Source organism: Platichthys flesus, chromosome 3 (genome assembly GCF_949316205.1).
Source record: "Platichthys flesus chromosome 3, fPlaFle2.1, whole genome shotgun sequence".
Classification (NCBI taxonomy): domain Eukaryota; kingdom Metazoa; phylum Chordata; class Actinopteri; order Pleuronectiformes; family Pleuronectidae; genus Platichthys; species Platichthys flesus.
Window position 1 is genome coordinate 17,862,182 of NC_084947.1, and position 23,606 is coordinate 17,885,787.

Genomic DNA, 23,606 nt, shown 5'->3' on the forward strand with positions numbered 1-23,606 from the left:
ACACAGTGTCCAGACCCTGCAGTTAAAGGACAATCTTTTCAACTGCAAATGATCAAGCCTGGGTCAATAACTGCGACCCTGTGAAACCATCTCCTCTATGGTTTATCTGCAGAGATCTGCCAGTGAAAACCCTTTTCAGCATATGTGGGAAACAATTCAGTAATTAACAGCTAAACGAGCCTTTGCACTCTCTCTGGCCCCAAGCAGATGAAGGGGAGACGGAGCTGGAGGGGGATGAATGGTAAGAATATTACCCATGTGAATACATCCATACTAAAACACAGCTTCCAATATATGAAAACTGTGAGAGGCAGATTTCCCGCAGCGCAGTCTATGACACAGATGGAGAACGCTGATATCGGAGGAAAAGCTGCTGCCAGCGTGATGGGACGTGGCAGACGGAGAGACACAGATACAGTACGGAGAGGGAGGTGAGGCCGCGCCAGCTTCCAGTTTGTTGTGGGGAATACAGTGTGAGTCACAGGAGAGCACAACATCTGTGTGCATCTGCACTAATGAGAAGGAACCTTGATCTATACTAGGAGCAGCGTGTGAGTGTGTGTGTTTTGTTTGCTTGTGCGTGCGTGTGTGTCGCTGAAAGAAATGGTTGAGTTTTATATAACACAGTAGAATTTGGGGAATTATATAATATTAAAGTTACTGTGGAAACAAGATTTGAAGGAGTCACAACACACTCAGTCCTTGAAGACGTATGCCGTGATATTGTTCTCTCAGGTTCGTTATTTGTCTTCCTGTATCCTGATTTATTTATCCGCCTGTTTTGGTAGGAATGCAATCAGCTGGATCGCTTTGCTCTCAGGCAAAAAATAAACACAAAGGTGCTCTGGGACGAGTGAGAACATGACAGTGTGTCGAGATGTTTGGTGGCATGATAAATGAGTGAGATAACCGAGCAGTGCAATCACAGCTTGATCGAATCGGCTCTTTCTTGGCAACATGGCAGCAACATTGAGTTTATTCACAGAAGGGAACAACTTTGTGTTTACAGACCTGCTATAAGAGATTTAAGTGTAATTACAAAGGGATTACAGCTTTTCAATGTAATTACAATGTCCTTACAAACCCAAAACAATCAGGTTAAAAACCCCTTCCAGTACAGTTGTATGATGTATCTGTGGGTTTGCTATATTTTTGCTTCAAAGTAAAGAGCCACTTTAAGTCTTGTTGGGTGTTGCTTAAGTCCAATAAAATTAGTGGGAGAGCTTCTCTGAGAGCTGGATCCTGGCACGAGTGTGCGCTGGGATAAACAAGGATGTCAGGAATGTGAGGCTCTTCGCCTTGAAGGACAGAAAGCAATGCTCGCCTACCTTTTACTTATCAGGGGACTTTGGCTGAGTAACACTGATTATCCTCCCCTGTTTGCTGGCGTAACATTGATTATCGTCCCCCTGTGCCAGGAGCCCTCTGAGAGGATCATTGCTCTTAATCCTTTGACCTAGCTACCTCTCTTCAACACACCTTGGATTAGGTTCTCTGATGGTTGCATGGCACAGTGGGAAACAGGGTAAACAATTAAGAGATTAAATGGCTCGGGCTAAATGTTGGGTCTTCCCCCTACTCGGAGGACCCATTCTGGTCCATAATGCACGGGCCTGGGCTCACACCCAAACCCTTTTCTTGTCTTGGTTCCAGTGACAGGCTTATATACTCTGTTGTGCTCAGATGGGGCCTCCATTCTTTTTTCTCTTTTCATAACTCGTTTTTTCCCCCTTCTGCATTTTAGCGAGAATATTCAGAGGAGCCCTGTATTCAATCAAAGAAAAAACAGATTCCTCGCAGAACAAAGCCCTTCAGAGCTGCTGATCTCATTGTACAGTTCAGTAAATTTTGAATTATAAAACAAGGCGCTGTTTTCAGCACGGTTTGGATTGGAAGACGACAAAGTAAGACAGCAGGGTGACTCAGTCTGTGCTGGCAGTCGCTGCCAGCCACATCTGAGGCATATTAAATCCTCCGCAGTGGTCATCTGAAGTGAAATTACTGCCAGGTTTGTTTTGAGGCTCATTAAGCCGGCCCATGCTGATGACTCACAGGACAATCAGGTCAATGCACTTGGCTGATACAACGGACGATAATGCATAACAGAAAAAAAAGAAAACATTTTAGCAACAATCCTGGCTTGAATGTGCCACTTATAAATCCACTCAGCTGTGGGAGAAAGGCTTACACAGGGGGGGCAGACAGACAATGGCATTAGTGTTGGATGCTCATTAAGATAACGGCCTATCTGTGCGTGTGATCGGCCCGACTGACAATAAGATATGCTGAAGCTGCAGGCGTCAGGCCTCAGAGTCCGGAGGTAAGTGCTTGACACCAGCAGTCAGTCCCAGAGGCAGAAAGAAGGACTGATGGAGAGAATGGACCGCCTGGCCACCGGGTGAAGAAAAAAAAGAAAGTGACAGGTAAAGTCACCCCGACACGCTTATTGACTGACTGAGTGTGAGGATTATCTATGTAACAGGCTTTTAGGTAGCTGGAGGAGAAAACATGTGGAGCTGCTGCAGCAGGGAGACGGAGACACCCACATACGCATGAACACGCTGTCAACGCAAACACAGTAAAAACTCATTTTGGTATTTCAATCCCAACTGCTTGTTCTCTAAACATGGAGGCTTTCAAAATGTGTTTGGATTTGCAACTGCAATGTTGAAAAAATCCTATTAAAGACGTCACGTTTCCACAAACAAATGCATCTTTCCCGGTCCTTCATCTATAAACATAATGTTTCTCTTCACGGATACTACATATGGAGTGACAGAGACATTTTATATAAACACAAAACATTATTCTTGGAAAACTGGTTTGCACGTGGAATATATGAGGTTATCCAGCTCCTTTATACTAGCGATTTATTGATATCATATTCTGAATTTCTATATAAATATAGAATTCCTACTATACAAAAGAATACACTTTAGTCTTTAACAAAGTCTCCTCAATGCTCCTTAGAAACTCTGTGGTCTCTGATTTGATGTTATTATCACTGGATCCTGGTGTAACTGTTGGACGAAACAATTTTTCCTCTAAAAAAATGATTATTTTATTGATTTCACGTTTTTTTCCCATAATGTAAAAAAAAAACTTTAGATCCTTGAGTTTGCTCATCCATGTCGACCATGGATCTTCTGCTCATTTTTCCTCAAGCACACCGATGGGAAGCCTGTATACAGCTGAGGAAGGTGCGAGAGCATGAACCCGATTAAAGTAACCACCCGTAAGGGACACTCAAAGACATAAAGCTAACACACCCACAACGAGGGCGGGTATGAGAGCCAGCGCAGGGATTTTAGCGAGAGAAAAATCTGACCGTTAAATCAACGAGTCCTGTTCCCAAACTGAGAAGCAAGGCTATGGAATTTAGAAATAAATTGATTCAAATATATATATATATATGTATATATATATATATATATATAAAATGTGAAATACATGTTTTATATAAGACTCTTTTTCAAATAGCGCTTCTTATTGGAATAACCTGACAGAAGATGTAGACTGGAACAAAATCTGGTACCTAACTTCCAAATACCTTGTTATAAATAAGGTTAAGGAAATTACTTTCAACGTGATTCATTGATTTGATCCCTTTTCTTTTATAATATATAAAAGGACATTGATGTGAACTGCTCTTTCTTTCATCTGACTCTAGAAAGGATACTTTATTTGTTTTGTTCCTGTCCCCACTATGGTATTTAACAAGATAATTGTACATTTACTTCCATATATAGCCTCTGAATTCTTTGTCTTTTCCTTACTTTCTAACCAACCAAAGCAACACCATATAATGAATCTGATTGTGTAACTTTCTAAATCACATATTAATAAATCAAAACCTAGCTACTTAGCCACCCTTTATTATGTTTGATGCGATGAAAAATTACATTAAACTAATCCTAATCTTTAAATATGAAAGGGATAAACTCCGAAAGTACGTTCCCAATATGATATTTTTGTAAGCCATGAACTTGTATGGCATTGACCCCTGGATGCATGCCGTCCGGGTTGTGTGAGTGTTACAGACATGTATTGTTGAACGTTCAGTTTATTAATAAAATAAATGAATGACTAAAACAAAACATCCAGCAGCCGAGTTTCTTACCTCGTAGTGGTGACTTCATGGCGGCTTCGATCATGCCCACCAGGAGCTGCAGGCTCTTGGGGTCTTGGGCCAACCCGGAGGCGAAGGCGGCCAGAGCGTCGGCATGGCGACCGAGGTACTGAAGGGCAACACCCTGTCGGAAGTATGCCTGTGGAGGGAGAGAGGCAACAGGGAGTTAAAGAGTCATCGCGGCTCCAGTGTAGCGCCACAGCATGGGGCTTTATACAAACACATTACCAGACACACTCATTTCACGCCATTTGCATTTTTTCCACATGAGTAGTTTTCGGAACATGGCACCTCTCTCCTTTCTATTCCCATAATAGTGTGATCACTGGCTTTTTTTGTACTTGTTAATTGGATTATACGTTTTACATAAATGCACATGTTACACTCCGGCTGGCTGCTTTCTCAGGAGCAACTATTGTTTTTCTGTTCAATATATTATTATTTCGGTTTGCTGCACAAAAGTATAGTGCTTGGGTTTCTCTATGGCTGGGGTTCAGGGGGAAAAAGTCCAGAGGAAGAAAAAGAGAATGAGAGAGAGATAGTCAAGTCTGTCTGTAGTCCAATAAAAGAACACCCATAAATACTTCAGATTGTGCACGGTGGTAGAATGATACCACAACCGGTCGGGTTCTGGTTTTTCCGTAGTTTTACATCTGATGTGCACTGGTGTCATGTTTTGGATAGGTGAATGGATCTTCAGGCAGGCAAACACAAAACACATTTGACATCCAGTCATTTATTCACAGAGCAGAGTGAGTCACATTATTGCTGGTAAAAATAATTCAGGACAAGTGAGACATAAACTGCATGCGGCTGCTGACACACTGCATCTTTCTGTGGGAGAACCAAATGCTTTGGAGCATTCGTCAGATTGAAAGCTAAAACAGACGCTGTCCCTAGGATCCAAAGCTCCATCAATAACAATGTTCTTTTTTTCTCTTCTTCTGCACCGTGTCTGTTTGGATACTCCAGAAGAAGGAAAAAAAGGTTTCAACCAGGAAAGTTTGTGACTCAATATGTTTTTGTCTGAAGCCTGATCAGACAATAATCTGCTGGGAGTTGTTAAAACCTGACTCCGGTCCAGTCTTACAACAGCAACAAAGAGAGATGGAACTAGATCCGGCTCATTGTCCTCGATCCAAAACACTAAATCCAAAACAAGAGAAAGCAAACTGTCTCTTAGAATAGTCCTAGCTGTGTTTGTGTGTCAGAAACGCACAATTACAGGAGCGAGGCGTGGGTGAAAATGAGGGACCAGCATTGTGTGAGGCTTAGAAACGACAGACTGTCTGTGGAGTTAAGAGTCCTGACCCAGCTGTTTTGTGTGGCTGTGCATGTGTGCGTGGTTGTGTGTGTGGGAGGGGGCAGCAGAAGTCCGTCTGGCCACCTCCTCACACTCACAAGTTCCAAAAGTGACACAAGGGCCAATTTGCCATTAGTATCTAAGAGGCCTTTTCATTAGTCTTCTCTGTTAGCGCGACGAGGAAGAGAGAGGGACGGGACGGATTAAGGAAAATGAGACATGACATGGAATTTATAGAGACCCGTAATTAATTTTGCTTCCGTCCGACCCCCCTGCTGATTACCAATCTCTCCAGACCCGCTGCCCCCCCCCCCCCTCAACATCTCTACCTCCCAAGGCTTGCATCACAACTTCATTGAAAATGACGAGGACAGAGATTAGATTCAAGGCATTAACCTTTGTTCCAACACTGTTATGATATAAGGGGAGTGCAGGCCCGGGTTTCCGCTCAATATTAATTGCATCTAGTGGCGGTGGAGTTTGAGCGGAGAGGCCCACAAACGTTTCGCCCAAGGGAACAAAAGACATTTAAAAGCATTTCTTCCTTTGATTAGATTTAGCCCACAATATGACTGCTCTCCCAGAGGTCTTTCTTTCAATGCCTTGAGCAGCGTGCCCTGACTGAGATGACCAGGCTGAGAGAACAGATGAATAAAATAAAGCTCCCCTCAAAGAAAAATTGGAATCTTCTTTAATCCTTTTATTTCACCCACTCCATTCCTATATACGGCTGAAAGAGGAGACAGTGCAGACAGTGCATTAAAATACACATGCTTGAGAATAAATGCATAAGAAGAAAGCGCCGCGGCAAAAACTGACTGAAGCAATGTGCCGTAGAACATAATACATTTTTTTCCCCTCCATTATTCTCCCACTGCCTTCAGAACAGATCATATGTGGCTGCACACAGAAACACACACACAATATAACCACAGCTTTTGCATAATCCAACAAGTCAATTCAACCAGCTGCACATAGCACAGAGGGTTCACTTGCATTTACATAACAGTAGTTGAATCCCAAATCAGTGCAGCACTGAGAGTGACGGGCTCCAGATAAACTGAGGCTGACACATTTAGGTAAAAGCCTGTATAGCACCGAATGCGTGCGTACAACACCGGTCGGTGGGCTATGCTACCGGGGAAGATTTTGCCACTCCAAAAAAAATGTGTTTTAAAATTCACACTTAACAGGATCTTCTCTAAAAACACAGCAGCATCTGTTTAGAGCTGCTGCTACAGTGATTAGCACCGCCTCTAGTCACACAGAGAGAGAGCGAGAGAGAGAGAGAGAGAGAGAGAGAGGCAAATGAGAGAGGTATAGTAAAGGGAGAAGGCTCCACGGATTAACTCTGCCCCGTCACCGGTAATAGATAAACTTGTGTGGTACAAGTCAGAGCTTAATCTATCAGCCCAAAACTATCTCCACAAACAGGATGCGTATTAGAGAAAAACAAATCCAGAGGCGAAATTCTCACACGACACAGGTCCTTCTGATGGTGATGCTTCTGTTAGGCATCTTGTTCAACATGACATCCACAAACCAAGACTTCTAATGACGTGTTTTGCCTGAAATTCTATCCGGGCTAAATTATTGAAACTTCCCGCATCTTCTCTCTCCAATCTGTTTAATGCAGCAATGTGCTGATGCCACAGAAAAGCGGATCGTGTGGGAAGGTGTGTTGTTCTCACCCGTGGGAAATTCGGGCGGTGCACATGATGCGCATGTGTGTCAGCAGATGTGTGTTTATGTGTGTGCGTGTGTGTTCGCGAGCGTAAAATAGAGAAGGAGCAAAACAGAGAGGCTTGAAGAGACGTACGATTAAGAGAGAGGATAAAAGCTTCTCTTGTTTCTCGAACATTTTAATATTTCATGAATGCTTGTTTGATGTTGCTTTAAATATTCATGTTTTTATGCTTAGGAGGAAGAGGGAAATGATGCAAAAAAAAAGTTATTCACTCCGGTACACCACACACTGTGGGGACCCAACATTCTCTGCGCACATATGCACCAACAAGCTTGTGCACACCACAGCTGCATTTGCTCTCTTTCTCTCTAACGAGACACTTACAATGAGACATGGACAATTTCTCTCCCGGTGACAGCTCTGTTGTTCACAATAAGAGGCGCAGTCTGAGCAGCTGAACAGAAAGTTGACAAGATTAAGACTGGGAGTTTGGAGGCTGCTTTCCTATTAGCAGATTAATGCCTCAGCATATGTCCTTGCCCCCTCTGCAGTGCACTGTAGCCCCAGGGGTGCCCTAAGCCCCTGGGAGCATGTCTGTGTTTGCACTTGTCTATCCGTGTTTGAGATCTGGGTCTAACAGGCTTAAAGGAGGGATTCGCTCAAAGTATTTTTCCAAGTAGATGTGCTGTTACACCAAATGGAGATGAGGAATGGGGGGTATGGTTCAGCATATGGCGATGCGTCAGATGTATCTCAATGCCTGTTGTGTCTGGCAAGGAAAAACAACTGACTGAAAATTTTTCCTAATCTAGCTTCACTAACGAGAAAGAAAATAACACGGTCTCCGTCAGAAAAAACATGTCTGGTCAACAAGATGTTGCACATTTCCATCTAACTTAATTCCCCCGAGCTCCACCATCGGATCTATGTAGCACTTCCAAGATTAAATGCCTGCTAAATAATGTGTTATGCGTTTGTTTACCTGATTCTGGATCTGTCATTTTCAGCGAGAAATCAAATTGCCAAGGTAATTTGTTAATGCTTTGTATCAAGGGCACTGGAGCTGGAAACCCGCCCATGTAGTCGGGTTGTTTACAGACAGTTGAGGCTGTTTTCTGCCACACATCCAGAGCTGCAGAATCCCGACCACGATGACGTCTCTCTAAACAGACAACATAACTCCTCTTCCTCAACGCAGGCGGCCTGTCATCAAACCGAGCGCTCCAGCTTTGCTCCAGGAGCCTAAAGCCTTGTGCGGCTTGCTGTGCCCTGAACGGTGATCAGCAATAATAGAGATGCTCTCAAATGTGGAAATCAATAGAAGCAGTGTAAGCTCCATTAAGGACGTGCCACACCTTTCACTGCAATAGTGTGATAGGATACGCCCTCTGCAGATGGTTTCTGATCGCCCACTGGGCAGTCGGTGCCGGCACCACGACTCTGACCAGAGCCCCGCTGGCGACATAATGGAACCCAAATCAGACCATCAAGCAGGGACAGCAGGCTGCAAATTCAATGCACACAGACACACACACACACAAAATACAGCTGAAGAAAAATACATCAATAACTCCTCAAGAAAACCAACCATCTATTCAGAGCAAACTGGTATTATTTCAAATCAGCCCTCCACACAGGCCAGGGGGCTGGGATCAGATTATAACTAATGGTGTGACCTGAACAAAGGAATCGCTGCTTCTCTTCCCTCTGTTTCTTGGCTCTTTCACCATGGTTGTTGTTGCCTGGTTTCCAGTGTGACCCAGAAATGTCATGTGTTGACCAGGGTTTAAGACATGAGCGTCCGCCATCACTTGCACGTCTCTGCCACTACCCTCTCAAGGTGACACACACACACACGATTCACAGGGTACACAAAATGTCAGCTGCTTAATTTAATATCCAGGGATAACTGTCGGCCATGACAAATTAGCTCGGGAGTACAGCTGAAGAAAAAAAATACTGAATAAAATGATTGCTGCTTTGGGCCTTCTGCCCTTCAACTTGACAAGCTGAAAGCCACAGCGCAGCACAATGGAGAACTCTTTAATTAAATCTATTTCTGAAGCCGAACCTGTAAGTTTCACTTCATCTTCCTGCATCTGCCTGCAGGTACGGATCTCTTTCCCCGAGGACCCAAGAGGTCTGAGGTCACTTCTCACAGGGGGCGGCAGTGGGGACATTACAGCCGTCGCGTTGGGCCAAACATAGACCTCTGACCCCGGGGTCACCGGGACAGAATCATGACACAGCTGCCTGTCTATTACAATCTCCCCAATCTAATAAAACCAAACCCTAAACCCGCAAATAACCCTGACCTACATCGATCAACTGTGTGTCCATCTGTGTGTGTGTTGTGTCAGTAAGAAAAAACAGTGACAGCCTCATTTTTCCTCAAAGTGAGTGAGAGATTTCTGCCTTAATCCAGCTAATCGATGAAAATGTTGCCTTTTCAGGATTTAGTTTTGCCTTATATGCTTATTTGGAGGCCGTTTGTGAAACAAGACCACTCAAGTCTACAGTGATTTTATGTTAACAACATAAGCCACATCAAAGGTGCGTGTTAAGCACTTATGCAAGTCAAATTGAGGCAACTTACAATCTGCATGTAGGTAGACGCAGTAAAATATTTATGATGCATTGATGTATTTCTCCCTAAGGGCGTTGTAGACTGTGGTGATTGCTGTTCCATCCAAAGCCCTTAATTAGCCCATTAGATGAGATGCCTTTAATGAGAGCAAATTAAACCGATCATTCTTTGTGGAACCGGCAATTAAAGGGTAAATGTTTCATTATTCCGTGAGCGGCGCCAATAAAACCCAGGTAAAAACCCAGGTTGCAAGGTAGAGGCCTCAGTGTGAAAGACGTAGTAGTCTCTCGTGGCCCTGAGGAATCGATTAGCGAACTCGCATCAAACTGGCAGCCAGCGCAGGACTTCAGATTGGAAAAGGTCATTGTCAGGTGTGTGGAATCAATGCTGAGCACTCTGTATTCACTGTGTCTCGCATTATCTGGCTGGGGGAGGGTTTAACGTTTTCTAAAAACAATTACCAAAAGACAGAGAGAACCTTCAATGAAGAAGGTCAGGGCTTGTGAGCGGGGAAGTGTCATGTGGTGAACATCCATTGTGACAGTCAGTAAAAAAAGAAGATCAAACTGATATTGTTCGTTTATCCCAAACAGATGAAACAGCACAGTAGCGGCAAGCTGTGGGGTTGTGACATGCTGTCACAATACACTGTTTAGAACAGGGAATTCAATTTCTCTCTCTGCTACATGAGGATCCAGCAGAAATTACGCTTTTCACAAAAGAAACAGACCAATTGAAAATGATTGACCAGCAAAACTGCAATGTGCTTTAGCTCATTCGACACATTTATTCCAATGCTAGAAAACCATGTCACACTCCACTGCTATGATTTATAGCACAATTTGTCACATGGATGCAGATAGCATACTCAGATTCTTATTAGCATCTTAAGAGTGTTGAGATGCGAGGCTGAGAGGGTCAGGATGCTAAACAGATTTCTGTGCCCCTCTCGACTAGATCCTTGGCTCAGCTCTGGCTCAGCGTCGCGCATAAACCCTGCAGCCACAGGGGCTGACTCTCAATTAAATTAGGCATTAATTACTTAAAGGAGCTTTAATCAATCAGGGCCAGATGGTGAACCTGAGAAGGAGAGCAAACTCTAAGCTGGAGAAGTGCTTTCCATCCGGACCAGGCAAGAGCTGGCCATAAACGGCTTGAATAGAAAATACCTACAAGGCTAAAGCTTTCTGTAAACCCAGAAAAAGGTTATCAAGACAAGAGCTGCGATATCCACTGGATCTTTCTTGGTTTAATTGTCGCTACTGAAGCCCGCAATCATTAAAACCCATGTAAGTTCAACAAAAACACTATTGCTGAAAATCAAAATTTAAGTCCTGATTATTTGTAGCCAATGGCAATGGAAGGAGCCGCCCTGACCATATGTGGCCCCGGTGTGTGTAGCCCCTCTGTGATGGAGGAGGCTACTTGGCCCTGGTCCTGTGCTCCCCTGGCCTGAGGCACCACATCGTCCTCGATCTTTATTTGTACTCCCTTAATTGGCTTTGACAGTGAACTCAAGCATAGCTGAAAAATACACTCTTTTGAGTAAACACCGGCTGAGAGACACATGCTCTCAACAAGGGAAACCAAGCATCTCCATTAAGACTTACAATGGGTAGTCACGCCCAACTGACCCCCTCTCAGCACCTTCCCAACACATGACACTCTGAGCATCACATCTCACATGTTGCAGCCACATCAACTGAAGGAGTGAGCTTGCAATGGGAGGCTGAAGCTGTCGGGGGTAAAAAATGCAACAACTTATCCACAAACCATTTTATCTGCACAAATTGAAATATGTTCCATCCAAGTCATTACCCCATGACACCGTAGCACAATAGGTGCAGCTCCTAGTCAGTGTCAACTCTTGAGAGTGGTTAATTTGGTTGCACTAGCCTTATGCAGAAGTTGCTTCATCAGATAAGAGTCAGCAGTATGCAGGCCGCCTGACAGTGTGCTTTCTTCAGAGCTGCCCTGCAACACTTCAAAAGACATACAGTCAGCCTTCATGGACGGCTCTAAGGGAGAGCATAGCACAGGCCCTGCTGCTTTTGATACGGCCAGTAAGGAGTCATACATGATTGAGTAGAGGCAAGCTGAATCACAGATAAGGTGCTGAAAGGCTGAGAGAGCTGAGGAGAGGAGAGGACAGGGTGAGGAAAGACAATGGGGATGTAGCCCAAATGGTTAGACATGTACCACGGAGGAGGTGGAGAGACAGAGACAGATAAAGGTTAACACGTAAAGGAGATGCCTCTTGCTATTCCATACTTGTGTACTGTACATGTCTATTGCCATCCCGGCTATCAGAGCTATTTATTGCCTATGACCTGTTTCTCCTTCCAATCTCCCAGTGCACCAGCCGCATCAGTATACAGGGCTGCTGTTGCTGCAGAGCCATTGCTTTGCCATGATTGCGGATGCGGAGATCTCCCCAGCGATTACCAGATAAATGCACTTCAATTCACAACACATGGGGTGCGGGTTTATATATAGACTGGCTAATTCCCCCACGGCCACACTGCAATATGAACTCCATGCTGCACCAATTTAAGTGTGTGATGAGTCCCACGTGGACAGGCTCCTCTGCTTATCATATATATGACATGCTCTGGCACTTTGCAAGGCCAGGGAAAATATCAGAGGCTGGAAAAAAGGATTACGGGTGCACCGCTGTGGATTTTCCATTATTAATGAGGAGAGTAATTTTCAGGGCAGCTTTCCCATTGAGAATTATTGGTCGATCTGATATGCAGTTGAGCAAAAGCCTAGTACCCATTTTCACCGGAGCTATGTCACACCCACTGAGGAAGAACACCTGCATGGTACTGCAGCGTTTTAACAAGCACAATACTGCTAATGCACATTTTAGTAACTCACTATTTTATCCTGCAATTCTCACAGTCAACTCCCATAATAGAGCTAATTGGCAGAGTTCTTATGAAAGGAGGCGTCTGCCTCTGATAACAGTGAGTGGTCCGGTAGCACATCTGCACAGACTCTGTGTTAGCTCATTAAACAGCTAGTTCCCTCAGCGTTCTTTGGCCATCACCATGCATCATTAATTGTGTCCGCCTGTTTATCACGTCAGCTGTGTTTCCCTGGCTTTGATATCTATCTCTACTGTATGCATGCTGCGTGACTTGATGGTCTGTCCAGTAATAAGATGAAGTGAACATACTGTTTTACAAGTGCAGGGCCTCAGGCTCTCGCTATGTTGACAGCAGTAGGCGATTTGTAGGGAGAGAGGGAGGGGATGCGCCTTTAAACCAAAATGACCAAAAAAGCACCTGTTCTGATAACCTGAGTATTCTGCAATCCCCTGTCAGCCATCACAGCCCCTAAATGAGGGAGGGCTGAATGTGCAGATAGAGAATTTTTGTGAGCATCCTAGAGTTAGTGCCACAGATAATTTTTTTAAAGATGAAAACGGAAAGGTACAAAAGAAAAGGAAGACAGCACTTTATGTCCACCTCCACCTCCAACACAAACATGGTGACCGTCTGTCACAGTCTGATTAATCAGCAGCAGCAGAAATTCTACCCATGTCACTCGGCGCTAAAACATTCATAAAGGTTTTGCCGTCTTCTGCATGTAGGCAGGATTCAGTATTAACTCACTTTGCGCTTTCACACGACAAGTAAATGGTTCTCTTCTGCAGGGGTGTCCCTTGGCCCGACCACCCCCCTGGAGAAATTAAGAAATCCTCAACTGGTTGACAGGTCTACCATTTTGATGTCCATGTCAAATTTCCCGATGGGGACAATAAAGCATATAACCAGATCTGAATCCCTCTTCCTTACCACCTGTGGAAGCTTTGTATGAAAAAAAAGTAAAATATGTTAATCGAAACTCCTCTGGCAACTGGCCTCAACATGAAAGCAGCACACCACCGGAAAGCATACACACACACACACAGATACACACAGCAAGCCAAATAAAGACACTCGCTCTGAGCTATGAGTCATACTGTGGGTGCCAACAATCAATGGGGCTCGCAGCACCCAGCTGGCTATAGTAGCAGAATGTATTAATTTTCTCATTTAGAAATAAACATATACAAATAAATTAATGGTGTTTGATCAGCTTGGCAGAGCGATGGCAATTAGTATGCACGGGTGGCAGGAGGCATGATGCATGATTTTTGTATGTGCTTACCGCATGTGGCAGCTCTAAACTGAGATGGAATGATAAGCCATTTGACAAATATGTTCATAAGCACTATAGCTTCCAAGGAGAGGTTTGTATTACGAGGAAAAGAGTTAGCGATGCAGGGGAAGAAAAGAGGAAGGGGGAGAGGACAGTGGAGCCATGGGAGCTAAGAGAGAGGGAGTGCAAGCGTGTAGGACCAGGGCGAGGGGAAAGCAGCCCTCATTTCATACTACACAGAGTTTGGCAATTACTAGTGACAGGGGCTTGCACCAGGATGGGGAAAAGATTGATCCGGACAAGCAAGACTCTGTTTGCTTTGTTAAAAGTAATTAATCACTGTGGCCACAGAGGAATGGTGCCCTGAGTGTGTCGGTGTGTCTGTGTGTTTAGCCCTATGTGAATACAAGTGGGTACCGCACGCATGTCCCAGCATTTATTTGAGCACACATGTCCGAGACAGCTGAAGCGAGAGAAGAGGAGGAGGCGTAGTGAAGAGGAGAACTTTGGGGAAATAAAAAAAGAAGTAGATGGAGGAAAGAGGGAAGGAAGCGAGGAACATGCGTACACCGCACCCATTTACTCACACCCATGCCCTCCAGAGAACCTGCAGAGCAATCCATCATAAGAGCCCAATCCGCACCCACTGAGCAGAGAACTACAGTAAACTGTGGATAAAGGAGGCAGACAGGGGGAGAAATAGGAGGAATTCTCCTTCTTTCACCTTCACTTTGCTCTAAGTGAAATGAAGGCGTTACATCTTCTGCTGCAGGCAACTTACACCTCCTTAATATCAAACAACATTTGCTCTATTTGACACGTCTCTCCCACTCACCGAGTTACTTCTTCCTAAAATAAAAAACAGAGTATTTCAGTGTAGTCCTCAAAAATACTCAGATTCTCGATCCATACGATTTTAATTGCTCAAACAACCAGATTTAATTTAAAAATGTTCCTGTTTTTCACATTAGACACCCTACTCCTTCTTGTGATTACAGATCCTGTTTAAACTCAAAGTTAATTTCTCTTCTACTGCTGGACAGTTATCGAGCTGTCAAACCAAGTGGGTCATAATTATGCTTTAATTGGGTTAAGTTTTGTTCTTGCAGCAAATATAAAAAAGCAAAGACAGAAAATAACTTAGACTGGGCCTACAGTAAATCCCATTATCACACACACAAACACAAACAGGGACACACAGATACTGCCCCGAAGCTTTTAGTGCTGTGAACCACACTGCTCCACCCCACCCTCCACACTGCAGTGATAACAACAGCAGGAGCCCGGAACCACAACCTTGATCAATAAGAATACACGTACACACACACAAACACACACACGCACACGGTCACACGCGCGCAGGGAAGTCCACTGATCCCACAGTAGCTGGGGGTGTTAGTGGAATGGGGGTCACTGGGACGTCGGGAAAATTGGAAATGAAATTGTGAAATCACGAGTGGAGTAGAGAGGAAAAAAAAGATAGAAGGTTAGTGCATGAGAATACCATGGGTGTTCTCTAGTGTCATATTTCTATCCCTGAGCTAGAGCGTTGGAAGGGCAGCAGCTGCAGCAGAGAAATGGCCAAAGCTTTGAGAAAGCGCTCATTGAAGTGTTGGCTGTGCAGCCGCAGGCCTGGACACTAATAGAAACAGAAGCCAGGGACCTATCTGTGTCAGAGCCTCAGCTGAGCAGAATACTAAATCCTCCCCCCCGTGCTAATGATTACCCCGAGCAAGGTGCTGGTCCTCAACAGCACTTTGCAAATCACCAAACCTGCAAATTCAAATTAGCACATTGTCCGGGCCCGCAGGTCTCCACTCGCAGCTCTGTGGTGCAATACCTCGAGGACTCCGTTTGGCTAATAAGAGCAATGATTATCGGGCTGAAGCCAAATACTGAAGGCTTTGTGTCTCCACACTGTGCTGCTTGCATCTCTGTAATGATGCAACAGTTTGCCTGAGCCGCGCCAGCCTGTAGGGTTGAGGGTGGGGGGTTAGGAGTACATGTGGCATGATGAATGGTGAGAAGGTGAGAAGACCCCCCGATTCTCCATCTAGAGTGTATGAATTACCTATCTGGCTACCCAGGGAGTGATGACCCCAGTCGATGTAGCCAGCCCCGCCACCATCATTTACTGAGCCACTCGCCCCTTTTCCAGACCCTGCCATAACTTACACACACACACAGACACACACCCTCCGGACCATTTAAGGAGGACTCACTCTCATAACTTATTATTAGGCGGCACTGTGTGTGAGTGATGTTCTATTACTTAAGTACAATACAGATATTGAGGCATATTATATCACGCTTACGGTGGTAATTATAAAAGATGAGGAGAGGGTCCGTGCTATCACATCTGCTACATTTAATACTCTGTATACCTGCAGAGTGTGAGCCCATATTAGTCTTTATATGTCGGCATACAACAAAGGCACAGTTACACCCTTTCTTTTTTATTTGCTTATATACTCCTCTCTACAAACTGTGGTGCGTCTCGCTGTGCTGGGAAATAGGGTGCTGCACATTTCCTATTTCCTAACACTATCCTTCCTGTATCATTTATCATGTTGTGGCATTAAGATAACATCCTGCGTTAAGCCATCTTCTAGTGCTACTCTATGAATAAACTTTCTAATATCAGCCAGTGATGGCTCATTATGCTGGCCTATCATGCTGGGCCTCTTTTAAAGTGTTTTCTCTCTTGGGTTAAAGGAGAGAAAAAAAATACACACGCTCCCATGCCTTTTCCATGCTGCTGGATTAAGCATCCTGTTTTAAACATTTTTCTGCTGCTTTTCCCCAGAGCCTGTGGAGATGAATAGAGCTTTGGAGTGTTGAGAGAGAATTTCATTCAACCTGTAGTGCTTCATGTTCCCCTGGGGGAGTTTCCCTTCTTCTGTCAGGGGTCTGAAAGCTAAACAACCCCGAGGAGAGGGCCAGGAAACCACTCATCTACTGTACAAACATGGTAAGCACAGACATGGTGCAGCAGCACACTGTTTACAAGCAGCTAGATCACTCCAGATCACTCTCTGAAGAGGTCTGATGAAGATATACTCGTATACAGCAATAACATTATACATCAGGTGCAGACATGCTCGGATTTTTCTTATGGATCAAAATCGAGATATACGTTTAAAATAAATGTTATGTTAAAAGACTAATCTTGACAAACAGCGGCTGAAATAAACAACGGATTTAACATTTTTATACTTTGTGGAGAGAAGATACAAATCATGTCTCTGGTGATGTTGCCACATTCAACTTGCCTGTTTGAAATGGGCTGATTTCTTGTCCTATGTAGTAAAGCTGGTTGTAGTTATCTTTCTGAAACTGAAACAGTAACCTAAAGCAATTGTCCACAGAATCCTGAAGCTGCTGCACAAAGAGCTGTTCACCTTTTTAATCAAAGTATAATAAAGTTTGAATCAGTACACAGAGCCCTGAACTGGAGGAGAAACTGTTGGGGTAACTTCAGAGCACGAAGTCGCCTGCTTATAAAAATTCATGTTTATGTTATCGTATCACATGTCTTAGTCGCTGCAAATTTGACACTTCCTTCGGGCCCTTAACAACACACAGAGCAACGGAGAAACTGATAGGATGAGCAATTCTCAAGATATACACATACATTCCACAGAATTTCATTCATTAAATTTTAATTAAAAATCCTCTGTATCAAACACTACGTGACAAAAAGCACCTGCTCCTGAACAAGCTAAAAACATAACACAACTAAGCAAATTGTGTGGACGTATGTAATTGTGCATGTCTGCATATGCGTGCACCCCATTCATCAGTGAGTCGTCTTATTGAACCATCGCCTGGAGAGACCAGAGTAATTACTCAGTCCCTCACAACACCTTTTGGACGTCGGGCAGGATTCGATGTGCTGCTCCAAATGTCACACACCTCAGCTGGCAATTAAGCACCACTTTCTCTCATTCTCTGTTTTAATGGGCTTCCTCTGCTGAAAATAAGAACTGTGAGCTGTTCTCATATCACAATACTCAAAGGGTATAGTGATTTTATAGAGCATAATTTGCAGGTATTCACAGGTTATTACGCTCAATTAGTGCAAAGGGATGTAATTGATTGGTTATAATTTAACATTCACCTGGAGGTACGGATGGTACATGGCATTTTCTATTCGATTGGCATTAGTAAGCCTTTAAAACGTTCGACTGCAACAAGAGTCTGAAGTCTGATCCGATGTTTGTCCTGCAATAAATCATCAAGATTCTAAAGGAAATCCATCCATCCACCATCTATACTGCTCATCCTTTTTTGAGGGTGGTGAGGGGAGTTGGAGCCAATCCCAGGTGGTGTTGGGTGAGACATTAGATAGAATCATGGACAGGAATCATGGACATTCACAACAACAGGTAATTCAGAGTCTCCAATTAACCTAAACCCAATCTGAAAAACCCATGCAGACATGGAGAGGACATAAACACTCCTCATTGAAGTCCACCAGATTTCTTGCTGTGAGTGCTAACCACTGCACCACCATGCAGCCATTTAAATGAAATGTGTTCCAATGTTGTTTGCTCATATTTCAAAGTTTCTATGATTCTATTTTATAAAATAGAACATGCTGTCGCCCACATGGTTTCAAAGTGTTATTGAAACACTTGTGTCATTGATGGAGAATTTGCAGGGCATGTTTGTCGCCAGAGCAGAAACATTAGGTGATTAATTGCCTACAACAAATCAAAACAGCAGGTCAGAGAGCAGCCACACTTAATGCAAACACCAGCCAGAGCAAAGTTTAACACCACTCTCCTGTCACTGCTCATTCAGGCAGACCTGAGTCACATCCACTGTACTCTATTGAGGCTGTTCACCCCAGTGTCACCCTGCAATGTGTAAAGTCCAATTAATAGTGCTGTATATGCATGTGTGTCACAAAGGCAGCTGCCCCCCCCCCCCCCCCCCTTCCGGGGCATGCCTGCAACGGGTGCTCAGTGTTTATGTCACCTCTTAATTGCATTTTTTTCCCATGGTAGAGGTATGGCTTTGTGCAGACGCCCCGAGGAAGAAAAAGAAGGTCAGGCTGCCAATTTGGAGCTGGCAAGTCTAGAGTAGCGGCAGCACTTAGTTTCGCATGAGAAGAGAATGGAGAGCTGCTGCTCATCTATGGAAACCAGGACAAACAAGAGAGATAAGTGAAGGGGAAAGGAAGACAAATCTCACTCCTCTCTCTGCTGCTGTGAGGCTCGGGGGGGAGTGACACCAGGCTTAAAGACAAACCCCATGTTGCCCAGCTACCTGTGAATGGAGAGGGACAACACGGAAGGGACGGATTCTCAGAGGGACAACTTAAAGTCGCTTCCCGCTGAGAATATGCAAAACAAATAAACCAGAATATCTCTAATATCCATTTACTCAGAGTTTTGTTACAGAGGAATGACCAAGTCTCTCTCAACAGGACAATATGTATTCATTCACTACCTGAAAAACCAATGAACTGTCACATCTCTGGCCTCGAAACATGTCAACCATATCAACAATGACGATGATGCATCAAATGACAGTTGGTCCTAAATCAAAGCTCCTATTCTATGACCCTGACTTTATAAACATGACTGCGGAAGACCTAGAACTAACTCCGGGTTTCAAAGTCACTTAAAGAACAAACTGGGAAGCTGAAGTAAATCATAGCGGCACCTTATGATAAAATGTCATGTAGCCCCGAGGCGTTTTCATCTGCCCGGGGTGATTAATGGAATTCACTGATCTGTTCCTGTTCAAGACGGGGGATGCTCTGTAACCTTAAATAGATTTTTCTCTGTAGAGGAAATAAATTCCCCCCAAAATCTCAAAGTCAAAGTAAAAAAAAAAAAGAGATAAAAAAATAAGGAATAAAGAATATGAGCCTTGAGCACTGGCCTTCAAATGAAAAACAGTGCTTACACTGCCCAAATAACAAATGGCCTTTCAGCAAAGTTAAGGGATGTGTGCCCCAGTTGCAACTGTGCCTTCTCCTACTCTGACAAAGAGCCAGTGAACCCTGGACTTTTCATTTCTTTCCATTTCAGAGTCATTTCCATTAAACCATCTCATTGTGGCAGGAGGGCGGAGGAAAGAGAGAGAGAGAGAGAGAGAGAGAGAGAGAGGGCGAGGGAGAATGAAAGGATAAGGGGCAAAGGTAGTTAAGAGGCAGTCGGTTTGGGACCGCATGCACACAGAAGAAGGGATAAGATTAGGGCCAACAGTGTACTCTATCTTTCACCACTGCACTCTGTTTGAGCCCCGCCAAAATAAGAACCTAAAAAACTAGGGAAAAAGAAAAAGAATAATTTCCTTGTGACGAAAAAATCAGTTCCAGGGAAACTACATTTTGCAACATGAAAAGAAGAAAGAAGTCTACTCTATGTCCTGGCTTCTCTCGCAGGGGAGGCTATTTAAAAAAGCTGGCAGCATAATCTCCATAGATCCCTTTTTTTGCATTCCAGTGTGTCTGGGTCAAACTGTCGGCCTGTCTCCCTCTCTCCCAGACTGTCGGTCACAATCCAGAGTGTCATCGCGCCAAGTCAGGATGACATGGCAGCTCTGGTCAGGAGTTCATCATGGGTCAACAACTGGGTCCCACCCTAGGGGACATTGTGTATTGTTTATGGAAAGGGAATGTGTCTGCAGGAAGTCAGCCATGAAGACCTGGTCTTATTTATGCAAATATATCTGTATTACACATGGCGGAGCTGGTGGAATAATTGCCAACTGATACAATTGAAGCCTGATATTTTTTCTCTTAGGGTATACGGCGCTACATCATCAGAGGTGAAGGATGGGACAGGTAGGTGGCAGGTGAAGGGTGAGGAAGTCGGGTCACTCATCAAAAACACACCCATCACACCAGTGGTGACCCATCTGACCTGAATAATGTGCCTCGCCACCAACACACACCGCGCACACACACACACCCACACCCACACCCACACACACACACACACACACAGCACAGTTACACTAGAGCAGTGTCTGCCACACAGTTTCTGCAGCTGTCTCTGCCCTTCAGCCACGAACTAACATTAAATCAATCCAGACAAACAAAAAACTGAATGGTTCTTGACACCCTGCTCAATTGCAGAAGCATATTTATCACAGCTCCAAAAAAAAAGCTCAAACAGCAAGGCTCAATCCGAAGTGCTACACCACAACAACTATCTCCTAGCTGCAGCAGATGTGAATATGGCAATTACAGGCCAGTTATCCTGAAACAGCACCACCTTAAAACCCCTAGTGCGCCCATGACCCAAACCACACTCATGACCTAGTGCGGGAAAGGATACAGCCGTTACTGAGAATCACCCTAAACACTTGGCTTTCAACTGGGCTGAAAATTGGTGGAGCCTTTGAACATTACGCCGCATGCTGAAAAAGAGCCTCAGTGCTGGCCCTGGGGGACCCCAAGGCTTGGCCTCACTCCCTCATGTTTTTCAAAACATTACCATTGACATAAATGAAAAGAAAATACGTTTGAGAGGGAAAGAAAGACTGCTGAGAGGAAAAGGACATTGAAGTAAAGGGGCAAGAGATTGCAATGACCCTAAGGACCTAAGAAAGACATTTAAGGTCATTTCCGGGCAGATATGAAAGTTATTAACAAAAACTGAATAAATGTCTCTTACTCTTCAGTCTCTCAAGGGTTCCCTCCTCCCATGCAGCATTTCTTTCCTTATGGGAGCAAATCCCTTTCAGAAGTACTCATTTTGATGAGGCAGACTCTTCTTGGTCTCCGAGGAGCAATTATAGGCTGCCCTGTCAAATACCACAATCCTCTAAAGGACCAGTTCATCGCCTGAGGGGCCCTCTTGTACCCCTTGAAGCCCTATTTTCAACCTCTGTGAAAGTTGGTGCACACTCACCCTTGAACTCAAATGAACACAGTCCAAGACAACACCGGGGTGATAATGAAAATAGCATCCTCGTCAACACTGGGATCCACCTCCATACCTCAAACCATCACCCCCTACCATGACCTCAGAACCCCCCAAACCCCTGCAGGTACACCTTTCAAAGAAAACCTCAATCCATTTTTGAACTCCCTGGTGAACAAACCCTTATTAGGGCAGGGAATCCAATTCTCTTTCCAAGGCAGACCTTGAAGTCCCAGTAGCCCACCCACATCTGCTGAAGAGGGTTGCCACCATTGATGACTCTATTCAATCAGCTCCATGGCTAGGAGGTGAGAGAGGGCGGCAGGCCAGACGGGTGGTATCTCCTCATCACTGCTGCTGTGTGTTGTTTCTCTTGGGCGCGGTACACTGGCTGGCCCTCAACCCTAATTAATCACCTCCTGAAGCCAGAGTGGCAGAACAGCATAGGGTCCAAACTCAGCCCACCAAACACTGAAGCTCCTTGAAGGAGGTGAGAAGTGACAAATGTAAAGCAGCACAGCCTCCATGCTAATGACAGTGTATGCAGTTGGCTGGCTGCAAGACCTGAATCCTCAGCCAATTAAATGCACCCACAGAGGGGGCTGCAATGAGCTGCAATGAAATACTAGTTGCATGAATATCACATCACCATTGCTTATCTGCTAGATATCATTAGGTTCGATACTCATGTGGACCATCACCTGCCTACCTAAGGAGTTCATAAGTAACCGTCATAGCATTCTTTCAGAGGGGATATCGTCATTCTTTTTCGCAGCACTGCAGCGATGGAGCTAATTATCGGGGCTGAGGAAAGACGAGGCTGGACAATGTTAATGTCAGTAGCATGAGAGAGAGGCTCTGAGCTCTCCTCCGATTTGGGAGTTCAGGGTACAGAGCCAGGCCCGGTTAAGTGAAGGTTAGATTACGTCATACACTGAGAGATCTGAAACATTAAAACCACTGTCATCTACAATAAGGAGCCTTTGTCCAGTTTCAGCAGCTTCAAAGACGCCACCTCTGAATCTGGAGCTCTAAAACTCATGTGCTAAGCCAAACAGAGAATTACCTTTAAGATGGAGTGAATTAATACATCATGAACAGCAATAGTAGCCTTATTTAAAAGAAGCTGCTGGCATGAGACTGGCTTCTATGTTTTGCGTCTTGCTCCCTCTCCTTATTACATGTACCAACCGCTGCTGTGCGACAATGCTACTGTGCATTAACCAACTTGGATGTGATTGACCTGTGAGCTCAGGCACACAGAGAGGGCCAGTACGGAGTAAGACATGGTGGGAAAAACACTTTATGGATTTTTGTGACGCTCCAAATCCCACAGATGCACAGGCCCATCTGGATTTGTCTTAGAATGGCCACAGCTGAATCTGACCTCTCAGGGGACCTTTTGAAGGGGGCCTCTTACTTGACCCATGGGCCATGTGAACCATTTACCATTGTCACACAGTCACACCTGACACCCCGCTACAATTCTACCTCCTTTAAAACCGTTGCTCCATCTGTCTTATAATCAATGACCTATACAGAACATTTATTGAATGGAATATTTTCTATAGAATCTTCATTCAAAGGAATATCTTTGAATACTATAATTCAACATTAAAATTTGAAATTGGAGAAATCAGAAAATAACGTGATTACATATAACACAGAGCTTTGGCTTATACAGGCTTATGGTCCAGTATCTGCTTTTACACTAAGCATAGTATGTGTAAATTATAGGTGAAAATATAATAAATAACATGATATAGCCAAAGAAATATCACAATATCATTTACCCCGCCATTTTTCAATCTTAACTAAATAATAAACAGCTATCATCAATGGCTTATAGGAAGCTAAACCTGTTT

The 23,606-nt window shown here is 44.3% G+C and overlaps 1 protein-coding gene across 2 annotated transcripts in view; it reads right to left on the reverse strand.

The window, feature by feature from the left end:
* LOC133949987 (tetratricopeptide repeat protein 28-like) overlaps positions 1-23,606 on the reverse strand; it is a 119,807-nt gene that overhangs the window by 64,814 nt on the left and 31,387 nt on the right. For both annotated transcript variants that reach the window (XM_062384127.1, XM_062384119.1), the window contains exon 2: positions 4,121-4,268. In XM_062384127.1, coding sequence (XP_062240111.1) covers positions 4,121-4,268 — 148 coding nt within the window. The remainder of the gene's footprint in view (positions 1-4,120; positions 4,269-23,606) is intronic.